This window comes from Erpetoichthys calabaricus, chromosome 2 (genome assembly GCF_900747795.2).
Source record: "Erpetoichthys calabaricus chromosome 2, fErpCal1.3, whole genome shotgun sequence".
Lineage (NCBI taxonomy): Eukaryota > Metazoa > Chordata > Cladistia > Polypteriformes > Polypteridae > Erpetoichthys > Erpetoichthys calabaricus.
Window position 1 is genome coordinate 242,356,577 of NC_041395.2, and position 12,500 is coordinate 242,369,076.

Genomic DNA, 12,500 nt, shown 5'->3' on the forward strand with positions numbered 1-12,500 from the left:
GAGCGCAAACTAGGCAGGAGGAGCACTTAATCTTGCAAAGCTTTAATAATCTGTGAATGGCTGACTACAAACTGATGTAGAGCACTATCATTCTACCTCTGCAGTGCACTAGCCTCATGAAATTGCAGGCCACAAATAGTAATTAATCTTTTTTCCCCCCTCAAATTGTAATTTTGAGTATGAACTGCACTCTGCCATAAATCAGTGGCACATGCCGCTGTGTACAGTGTATGAATCATAATCCTGACTTGGTTAGACTGCACACATTGTGTTTAACAAGCTTCATAAGGAGTCAGCGGGCTTTATTATGGCTCTCTCTGACTCAAACAAAAACTGAGCCTGGAGGCCTGAGAAGTGGAGTTGAGATGAAAATACTTATTAGAGTATATTACTTCTTGATGTAGATATCATTTTCAGCAGAGTGACTCTGCAATGCATGGTGCTACATAAATCAATGACTTTTCTGAGACTAATAAGAACTGCCTCCATCTATTCATTACTCAGCCTGCAATTTAGGCCATCACTCATTAGTCAGCATGTAATTTCATGATTAACACAGTACAGCTCAGTGAGTCTACCAAATGCAAGGCAGCAGGGAGGCAAGCGGCACCAAGGAGGCAAAGGTTGTGGGACATGGGGAGCAAAGACATTCCAAAAACTGAATTGACCAACTTTATCATAAAGTGCCGCAATTATTTGTGCAAACACAGACAGTACATCTTGTAATCAATGCGGCAGAGAGGACGGGGCTTGCACGCATGCACTCAATAACACGACAGAAACTTGAAGACTGCTATTTGATTTGACATTCCATCATGCATCCCGGAGACAAAGGTCCACATAGGAATGTGAAGTAAGACATTTTCTTGTTAATAAAGCATTGATCCAGCGTATTGATTTTACATGACATGGCTTTTGCTGGGATTTCATCTTTCTCCTTTTTTTTTTTCCCTGTGCAAATAGTAAAGCTCTTCAGGCTGCTTTTAGAATATGTGACATGGCCAAATTTCTAACTCTCTGTGATGTAAATTCTATATGTGTAAAACCACTTCATAATCAGACCATTAATCATCAAAGGCTGTCAGCATTGTCTTTCGGGACAATTTGTCATGTCTCTGCCTGGGCCTATACAAGTGTGTCAAGCAAAAAAAGCCCTGCATACTGCGGACAGATGAGGCTCCACCAGTACAGCCTGGTGAAATGACTTGCTCAAGAAAGGTATTAAATAAAGAGCTATGTTTCTCGATTAGAGGACAAAAATGTGCACTGTAGTAGGCATTGTAACATGTTGAGGTTTTATCTATTGGAGAGCTAATCACCGCGACTATTTGACTTAATGAATTTAGCCTGATGGAAGTTGGTCAGAAAAAGATAGATGGCCAACTGTTATTGATTTCATGCAAATGCGACTGACAGGTGATAGAAGCATTAATGTAAATGCTCACAAGCCTTTACGACTTGTAATAAGCATACAGTTCCATGTGAAGACAAAGTACTAAACTTGGGAGAGCCCACTAAGGGTGCTGCCGGGTTGGTCAGGGGTCACTGTAATGCTCCAGAATGTATATTTCCTCATCGACAAAGAATTTCAACTTCACAGCTGATTTCTTTCAGGAGACAAACGCGTGGCTTCAGAAATCCTCCATTGCTAACCACCCCCTTTCCACTGGGGCAAATTAAGGCCGCCTTCTGGGCTTGGCGTCATTATTAATATTTTTGAACAAGTACCGATGTATTTGCATTTAAGAGTGACAATAGAATGACCTATCGCTTTGTATTAAGGAGAGCTGTGACACACGCTCAAAAATATACTGGGGTTTTGTTAGGGGGTGGAAAGGGGGGGGGTAGTGGATTATTCAGTTTGCCTCTCTGTCTCTCAGACGGCAGCTGGGCAATATGCAGAACAGATTGACTAATAACAGGCTAAATCCACCTTGACTTCTGTCCCCACCCCTCCTTCGAACTTCCAGCAGATCTGGCCTGCAGCCCTTTTGAGTGCTGAGCAACATAAGATCTATCACCCTGCCGCCTGACAAAATGAGGGGCTGGGGAAACCACGCTGGCAAGGCTCACCACTAGTGGAGAAACATAAAACCCTCTACATACATCCAATAAATCCTCGGCATGCTGAGTTTACAAGCCAAGAGTCCAGCAGAGGCAGGGCAAGGCACTGGCACGTCCCAGTCACAGAGCACTGAGCTCGGCCAATCAATAGCACTTTCCTGTTTTAGAACTGGGTAATTATGAGGTGGAGAGATTGCCTGACCTTTCACCTGCACTGCATTACTTTGCTGATATTAAGATAAATTGCCTGATTTTGGGTAAACATATGCTGCAATTCAAACTGTCAGCACTGGTTTGCTCAGGGATAATTTGTATTGATCTCCCAGCTTCTTCCCAATTTTGCTTACTGACCTCACGGATAATTAGAGAAGGAGCCACAGTAAGCTGAAGTCAGGGCTACAAAAAGCATATACAGTATGATATAAAAAAAACAGCAAATTTGTTTAACACTGATATTTTTTGCCATTTGCGCTTGCCCTTGTATCTGTCAAAATCCTGTACATCAGTTGACCACAGACGGAAAGATCCTTTCAACTTTGGAGCAAGCAGATGGCAGTAAACTTATCCATCCACACGTTACACGTGCTGTATTCTCCTAAGAGCCTGAAATTAAGTTGCACCTCAGCTGAGTGAAGAAAAAAAAAAGTCTGACTAGTTAGATGGTACATAAATGCTCTTTTCATTTTACTCAAGGATCAGCTTTTCTTTTTTGAAAAAAAAAAAACAGCACTAAAAATGTTTCCCATTATGATATAAAGAAATAAAAAAAAAGCCTATTGTCATTTTTCTACTTCTAGTTTAAAGGCACTTACAACAAAATGAACTGCTTTCCTTTATAAACTACACTGAGGAATACTAATATTCTAGCAGAAGAATCTTTATCGCCTTCAAATGTTGTATTCTTGCTTTGAAGATAAACTATCAATACCTATTCAAGTAAGGCTAATGCTTAGTAATTTTTGTTGGAGAGCTTTTATTTTAGAGTAAGAAAATTACACGGCAATAAAACCTGAATGAATAAAGGGTCTGAAATGGCAGGGAATCACATACCATGCCAAATGAGGCAAGCAATCAGACAGCCTCTGAAAAGAGCAGATATCCTGTTATCATATACAGGCCAATATCCAGAGTGGGTCCTACAAATAGGTTCTGACATGACCAAATACACTCAACGATACTACATGCTGAAATAGCCTACAGCTCAAGGATGAATACATATTTAAATACATTAGAGTGCTTGAGAGTTAATCTTATTACTTTACATGCATTAAAGTCATAAGAGAAGAAACAGTCTAAATATTTAAGTCATTTTAGTGTGCTGGGAAATAAATCAGGCAGCAATTGATAAAAAATTAACAGCGTGAATTGTCAGTTTAAGTTGGGATAAAGGATACTAATATGGTTGTAGAGCGAAAAAAAAGATAGGTAGGAGCCAAAAAAAAAAGAAAACCAGCCTGCCAAAGGTTACTTGTCAGGTGAAAACCAGTCACATACTAAGTTAACCCAGTTTGCCAATTTGTCCTGTTCTAGACTCTTTTCAAATGCAGTGCTCCTCTTGCATGCCCTCCAGGGAATTTGTGTTGGATTTTCTCTGGGGAATCCAATTTACTCCCATCATCCAACATCAGTAGCTGGCACTCAATAAGTTGCTATGTGTTCCCATGAATGCAATGGCATCTCATCCAGGCGGTGTTCCCATCTTCCACCCATTGCTGCTGGAGAAGACTCCAACTTCCAGGGTTGAAGTGTAGAAAATGGACGGATGGAATTATTTCCTTTAATTCGAAGATATAAAAAAATCCTTTGTTAAACATATTGTGAAAATGTTTGGATGTAGTTAAACATGTATTCATCTTTGAGCTGTGGACTGTTTCAGCATGTATCACTCAGTGTATTTGACGTCAAAAGAGCCATAACTGTTAAAATATATAATAGAAAGCAAAAGTTATGCTGCCCAAGGTGCAATAATGTAGCAGCAAAAGTATAAGCATGACATAAAAAAAAGAGCCTTCCCTTCCATCTACATAGAGTGAAGGGTCAAAGAAAGAGGAAGCATTCTTGCTTAACATTACTGGCTCTTATGATAACTCTATATCGCTCCTCAAGATAATAACTAGATTTATTGCCACTACCAGCTATTACTTTGTCTAATTACACTTAACTGCTTAGAGCTTATCTATGCCCCGCCTACATTATTGAAGCTTTTTTTTCCATCCTTACAAAAATTACAACCAAAATGAGACTCGGAAAAGCAATATGGTATGAAAAGAGAGCCGAAGGCCCAAGCCTTGGCTAATTGTTGCTCCTGGATTGGTGCAGCTCAGCTGAGACATTTGGGAAGAATGAACCATTTAGAAATTTAAAGCCCAGCCCAAATAACGTGACTAGGATTCAAAGGGATGCTTGCTTTAAATATAGTTTTCCGAAAGCAAGAAACAATTAAAGCAAACAATTCACAAACAGGAAGAATCTTTTAACGCCGTCAGCCCATTGTTTCGCAAAGTTTACTTGAAAAAAAAAAGAAGAAGGAGAAGAAGGACAGCTTGGGCTGGTTCAATTTGGCATAATTCTTCCTCCTGACAGAAAAACCTGACTGCAATAATAAAAACAGGAAGGCATTCATTTACTTCATCCCAGCTGCTGGATTTAGCTATTAAATGAGTTCCAGTTTCAATTCAATAATGATCATCTTCCTGTAACTTCCCAATCATGCATTTGTTACAGCGCTGCCAGCCTCCCCTGCTGCAAACAGACCACCATCATAATTAGAAAAAGGTTTTTTCTTTTCATTAACATAACAGTAGCAACAGAACACTGTAGAATCATCTGTGGCAACTTTATCAAAAAAGTAACATTTCTAAAGACAGCAAAAAAGGGCATCAAAAAATGTCATCTTTCCCTCTCTCACTCTTTCTATCATTCTGAATATATATATATATATATATATATAAATAAATATAAATATATATATATATATAAATAATAAAAACGCACATATTCAGAAATATGCAGGACTTCTTACTCAAATGTCTTGCTTGTTACCTATCCAGAAGACAACTAGGTATAGGTATTGAGAACAAAGCAGGTTGTAATGTGTAAAAATTAAATAAAGTAAAATTAAATTGCTCAATACAGAGACATTCCTCTAGAGGGTGTTAGCGATTTCAGTGACAAAGTGCTATTTGCTGACAAGTAGTTTACACATTAACCAGCTGAATCCAAGGGGAAAAATGCCAATAGCAATTATATCACCTTGAGGTTATTAAATGTCCTACTGATAAGTAACTAGGTGAACTTGACCAGGTGATAAAGACTGCTGTGAGCAAATGATTGCTCTGTGAAGAACACTTCTTAGTCCTGCTGCTCCACCAGATAGCTTTCCATTCAAAAAAAAAAAAAAAGGAGAAAGGGGAAAACCCCAGGAACATTGCACTCTCAGACACACTTAATCTAATTCAGGGCTGTAGGGGACAAGAGCCCATCCTGGCTACATTGGGCACTGGGTGCCAGGCTCATTAATTCTAGGACCCACATTCAAGCTCACGCAGGGACAGTTAGGAACTGCCAGGTAATTTAACTAACGTGTTTTGGTGATGTGGGACAAAAATCTGAGGAAATCCACACAGAGGTAAGCAGAAAATACCAACTCCACATGGGCAAAGATCGTATGAGAAATTTGAACCCAGAATGCAAGATTTGTGAAGCAGCAAAAAAAAAACAAGCACTATAGCTAAAAATAAAATAAATGATACATGAACTCCCTGCTGAATACTTTAGACCCTTCAGACCACCTTCATCATTTCACCTCAAAAAACATGAGACAAATTCTGAAAATGATTTTTTTTGCCCTTTTTTTTGGACAAGGAGGGTAAAGGGGAGGAGGGTTGGGGTGCACTTTGAAATGGTGCTAACTTCTTCACTTTATCATCAACTGTCTCTGCTAAGTCATTTCATCTATGAGAAATTCAGATGCTCAGGAAATTAAAATTTCAAAGATCTGCGGCAAAAAAAAAAAAATCAATGGGGAAAGATCAATGCTCATAGAAATTTCATGAACTTTGAACCAATACAGGCATGATGATGAGAACTGGTTGGAATTCCAGGCCCCTGATTGTTCCTTCAACAGATGAAACACTGCCGAATGAGCTAAGGGGAGGTATACTTCGGAGATATGCTTTCACTTTAATATTTTGTCAGACAAAAATTACATTTCTAGAGTCTATTCCAGTAATAAGCAGCAATGAAAAAGCTTCAGTCTTCCCCTCCATCGAGGTGACTTGTGCCACTTCTTGAAAGAGCCCTGCACACTTAACGCCACACAGAAATGAAATTGGTTCCCTTCGCAGCCGATCGCAGGTGCAAATTAATATTGTAAAATGAAGATCAATACATGGACAGGGTAAAATCGATGGCAGCTAAATTATGGCAGCATTTTCCTCCTCATTCAAGATGAGTTGTGTTTTCCTCTCAAAGTCAATACTTCGCAGCTTTTCTCATTAATTTCTCAATAAATTTGGCAATGAATTTCAATCACAGAACCCGACAGGGTAAGCCAAGCCTTGTGAGGTGCATAGGAAATACAAAAGCTCTTGGAGGTTGAGCACATCATTTATCAGAAGGCAGTCTTGTTTGTTGAAGCGGGACTAATGTCCAGGACTTAGTAAGGACAAGCTATTTAGGAGATTATTTAAAAAAAAAAAAAAAAAGGTGTGGGAAGGAGGGGCAAAGTTTTACCCAAATCACTCAATAGCATTCTAGGGTAAAATTCATAAGTGCTTGTTTTGCTGTCATTATCTATTTGTGCCATAAATTCTAAATCAGGGAGCCGGGGCAATTGTGTTGGACAGTACATGCTCAATCGCAGCCACTTGTTTCAATTACAGAGTTGGATTTCACAGGTCACTTAATAATTACATTCGATCAAATGATGGCATGAAATTTTCTTCAAAGCACACCCCTTGACAGTGGGAAAAGTGTTGCGTTAGGCATCTAATTGGAAGACAGGAACTACCTCTTCCATAACCCTGACATTGTCCCCAGGCATTCATGCAGGCATCTGTACCGGGCCTAGTGTGTAGGGATTGCCTTCCCACTCGAGAGTACCTGACAGTAAATAATAGCACTGTGATGTGACTCGAGACTCTGAAAAGGGGACAGCTCATTGTCGTCTTCATACAAAAAAATTGCCCGTGCTGACAACTATTGGATTGCATTCAAACAACTCTGTTTACATACCTTGCAGAATGCCTTTGATTATGGCTTTTATAGTTATACTGCAAGTACAGCTACCAATCCCAGCCCTGCGGTTAAGGAAAACCATAAGGAATCACTATATCAGATAGTCTGAGATCACAGACAAGAAAGTGCCTCTGGGTGGGGGAACCTGATGTACAGATTATAAAAATACAAAGCATTTGCGGGCTTTGTTTTTTTTTTTTTTTCATATGAAAAATGAAAGGTTTACATTATTTTTGGATAATGTCCCCCTGCTAGTTACTCGCCCCCCCCTCCCCACTACATTTTTTCCTTTTTTCTTTTTTTTCAATTAGCTTGCTGTTTAACTTGTGCAGGCATCTTAAAGGAGCCACTATTAATTGACAGTAATTTCTTTTTAGTGCGATTTCATCATTCTTTCATCATCTCTCATTACCCTTTTCAAATCTGAGTGAGGAAAAGGAAGCAACTCAGACATATCGTTCCTCTGCTTTATCTTTTTGATTATGCTGCTGCTTGGTTTAACATAACAAGCGATCAATCATAATTGAATTTTGCACAGCAAAAGAGCATACATGTAAATACTGCCTTTTAGTCTTGCGATATATTTCAATTAGGAATAAATGGTGGGGCAGGTGGGTGGTATGACGGGGGTGGGTGTTGACAGCGAAGCAATGTTATTGTTTGCTTACGACAAAAAAAAAAAAAATTACTTGCCGCACTTTCGAGGCAGACCTTGAAATGTAAAAAGCGGCCTCCTTTTTTTTAATGTTGCATCTTATCTGAAACTTTCCACACCTATTGAGTGGAACAAAGATGACCCCTTTGTCCTTTTTCTTTTTTTTTTGATGATGAATTGCTGTCTCCTCCCTGCTACATTTTGTCAGTTTTGGTGCAGCACAGTCGATACCTTCACCTTGACGAGAAAACTTTGTGATTTATCAGGGCTTTTGCCATCCACGGCCACAATGAGCTGAATGAGCACAGCCAATCACGAGAAGGGCAGCAAGCTATGGTCAGCGTCCTTTGAAGAAAATAATAAAATAAAATAAAGTGTACCATGACGACAGACAAATGTGCCTTGTTAGAGTAGCCAAAAAGCGCTTGACTTGTACTAATGACAAAAACACTGTGCTGGTCACCATGGGTTCAAAGACGAAGCACCCTGTCACCGTACAGGTTGGGAAATTAGCAAATAATGTTCCTTTTCCCTGATAAATGTGTGACAGTTCCCTCTCACCAATCATTTTTTAACATTTTGATGCATGTCTGTGATCCCACTGGAGGAAAAGAAAAGTTTACTGGCCCTCAATTTTCACATGATGAATGGGAGCCTCTAAATGTACGATTTCTGTATGAGGTATAGTTCATTTTAAGCAATTCTGGTAAATGGGTGTCACTGATTAGGACAAATCGTCTACTTTTGAGATCACACCAACTGTATGTCTTATTTCTCTGGCCTCCAGTGAGGCATAAAAGGTAGGGACATCAATGACCATGCCTAAATAGAGAGCAATTGCTTTGGTATAATTAGAATTCTGTGTTTCATTTTTATTTAAGAAGCCAAACATTGTTAAAGCTTGCCTAATTTTAAACACATTTCTTTTTTTTTCTGGCTAGATAAGCAGTGGGAAGATGACTGTTGTTTTTGGGATTGCATTATTCTAACTACCCACATTCAGTGTATGTAGTGTTTATTAATTTAAACAAAAAACCTGAACAAAAGTCCATGAAATTCATATTTAAGTAGCAGTTGACACTGATGTTTTAGAAGGAAAAAGCAATCATTTTTAAGTATTAAAATGCCCGAAAAGCTGTGGATGGCTTATTTAATGAGAATGGCATTGATAGGGAGACGAACATATCTACACGTTTGGTTTTTTCGGGTCCAGATGCCAGCGGGTACAAACACCAGGTCCCATCGATGGATAACCAATGTATATATTGTATAGAGAAAAAAAAAACAGGCACAATGACAAAATATGTCGGGTGACAAGCAAGGTTAAACTAAGACTGCTAGAATGTAGTGATCTTTTTAGGTTACAAAAAGCACTGCTGCGTGTCTTAAAGTAGAACAGACAGTGAACAGCTAAGTTGGTTTCTGTATAAAAAAAAAAATCTTTAAGGCCTAGGGCTCTAAATAGACATGTATATGTGCCATACTGACAACTTGTTTTATTTTTATAAAGCAACATTCTGAGAAGTAGAACATTTGAGATAAATTTCCCACAGATGTACTTCATCAAGGACTTTGTTTTGAGGGTGGCATTTTCTTTCTTTTATTTTAATGATGCCAGCCACACAATAATAAAAGGCTGAGAGGCTTTTCTGGTACAACTCTTGACCCAGTAAAAATAGTCAGTTCTAATAATATCTGTGGGAGGCAATTAACAACCATTTGCTGCTTGAACACAAGTAATTTGTTTAAAGAGCACTGACCTATAAGACAGTTAGTTTGTGTTGGCCATGATGGAAAGGAGTTATCGACGCTAAATAGAGCACTAGTGCCATTGACAGAATCACATTTGAATGAACACAAAAGATCTTTAAAACACTTCAGCAACATGAGACCTTTGCTCAAACAGAGGCGTGCCCCTACCATTCCCCCCCCCCCCCCCCCCCCCCAAACCCCCACCATCACCACTCGGTGGATAGTTGCCAGTAAGGCGAGATAAGCTCTAGAATAGAAAAAAAAAATGTGACCAAATGGAGAGGACTGAACAATTTAGCATCCTTAAGTATGTTTTGATATTCTGCCAATTTACTAGTATAATCCACGTCTTTTTAACACACATGCCCTATCAGAATGAACACATACTGCAAGAGATGGCTGCTTAAGCAATGATTTTATAAGTCTCCAAATTGAATGCAAGCCTCTGTGCAGAAATAATCATTTATTCTTACAACTAGAAAATGTGTTGCAGACTTGGGAATAGTTCCATGCATTCAACATTCACTCTGCTTCTGTGTCCATTTAGGACATGTTTACTATTGGCTGCCAATATCTCTGTTTGGTTACAGGGCTTAGTCTGCTGAAAACGACATGTTGACTCCTAGTAATTTGTGATAATTTCTTTAATTGAGCGAAAGAAGTCTCTTAAATAAGGGTGGGTCTGCAAACCATTGGGGTTAGGGAGGTCAACATTAAACCGTTCTAAATGAGCTATATTCATGGCATGCTGAGGAATCACGCTTCAAGCAAAGCTAACATCAGTCTCCTTCAATTCCGTTTGTTAAATAGCCAATCATTAAAATGTCTTCTGCTAAAAAATGAACAACAAAGGCATATAATTATACACACACACATATATACAGTATATACATATATCTATTAAATATATACATACACAAACTATATATAAACTTTTTAAACAAAAAAAAAAAAGTAATGATGATAAGGTTAGATAGTTACAGGCCATGATGTTAACTCGCCATTCATTTTCTTTTCAATTTCAAAGCAAGAGTTTATCACCTAATTATAATTACAAGTGTAAAAATTGTAATTTGTTTTAATAAAGAGAACATATCCCTGTTTAAATCTAATTAGAAAACTGTTTCAGTCTGGATCACCTTTTATTTAAAAAATGTACAAGAAATGATTCAGATTCTGGTACTAAATAATTAGGAACAGGTCAATCATGGCCACAGGCAGTTTACAGTATGTGAAGCAGGAAAAAGAATAGTTTATTATATAACAGAGAAATAAAAAGATATTATTAAAACTATTACCATCTTCCTGCTTATCAATTTGCACGACCATTCTTAAATACGGCAAAATTTCTCATTAATTTAATTTTAACCATCCACCACTTCATATTGTATTTTACAGACCAGGAGGCAATTTACTATTAACTAGCAATTACATAAAGAGTGATTGTTAATTCTGCTACTAAGTGCTAGCTGCTTAAAAACTGTTAGCTCTCTCTAATTTTGACCTTCTTACAACTGGGGTGAAGCACACTGGGAATACAAAAGACTTGTGTGGAAGAGCTGGACATGTCATTTGTGACTCATTCTTTTAATTCACCATGCTAATCAACTGAACTGCCACAATCTCCCAAGGTAATTGTATCTTTATAATGGCTGGAAAGAGCGGGGAATAAAACAACATGGATATAAGCAGGATATACTTTCTTGCCGTCTGATGAGAACGATCACAATCCGCTTAGTATGTGTGACTAATAGGGTCCATTCTTGGAGATCTGGCATTTTTATAGGGCTGTATATAAGCCATTAATGTCTTAACTTATATACCTTCCATTGGCTTTAAACACCACACTACACCCTTGTTTCATTATCCCAGAGCCTTGTTGCCCTATGATCTCCTCATGCTGAGAAGGTTAAATGTTAGAGTGCCAAGCCAGACTGCAAGCTTGGTGGGACTCTGATAGAAAACAGCTGCCCAGGGGATTTAGGCCTTCCACTTCCTTGGGACTGTTTCGTTTTCATATGAGTTGGGGAGGGGGGAGTGGGGGGCTACAGTGGTTTTCAAGGAGTGAAAGTAATTTCTAATGATTATCTCATTGTCCTTGTCAATTCCAGAGCATTGCAAATCAGACAGAAGCTTCCAGGTCAGACAAACTGTGACCTCTGTTTTCCTCCCCCAGACCCTTCCAGCCGATAAGGTCCCACTTCCATCGTCTTACTAATTTTAATTTTTATGTCTGTTTTATAGATTTTAAGACCAATAATGGTGTTTGGTGCACATGCTCACAGTTTACTCTTTCCGTGGTATTTCGCAGGTAATCTCTTTGTAGGGAAGCCATCAGAAACGATACACCTTCGGCTGGGGAGCATTTGTGCATTATATAGCTGTGGGCTGTGTTATGTAATTGTTGTCTCTGGGTGGGCTGCGCAAACAACCTTACAAAATCAATCAATTGGTGGTGGGGGCAAAAAAAATAAAAAATAAAAGGGATTTTTACCGGTGTAAACGAATCGTCCTGGTGCACCTTTGCAGAATTGTTTAGACTTGTAAGAGAGGGTAACTTCCACAACTCCTGGAATGTGCCGTGGTGGTGTCTGGACTCTGATGGCATGAGGAGTTATCAGCTGAAAAAAAAATATATAGTAAAGATTATGAGCTCAAAGATGGCAGCTGATAGAAAGGATGCTTGGCAGTTGGATTTAATTATGAAAATGAATCAAAATTAGTCCGTCATCTGAAAAGTCTCTCACATACAAGCTCAAGGTTCTACAGTTTTAAGGGAAAATGTCTGTAA

At 38.7% G+C, this 12,500-nt stretch overlaps 1 protein-coding gene across 11 annotated transcripts in view; it reads right to left on the reverse strand.

The window, feature by feature from the left end:
• Window positions 1-12,500, reverse strand: part of ebf3a (EBF transcription factor 3a) — a 112,492-nt gene that overhangs the window by 15,879 nt on the left and 84,113 nt on the right. For all 11 annotated transcript variants that reach the window (XM_051922988.1, XM_051922989.1, XM_028795314.2 and 8 more), the window contains one exon: window positions 12,204-12,330. In XM_051922988.1, the coding sequence (XP_051778948.1) occupies window positions 12,204-12,330 (127 nt within the window). The remainder of the gene's footprint in view (window positions 1-12,203; window positions 12,331-12,500) is intronic.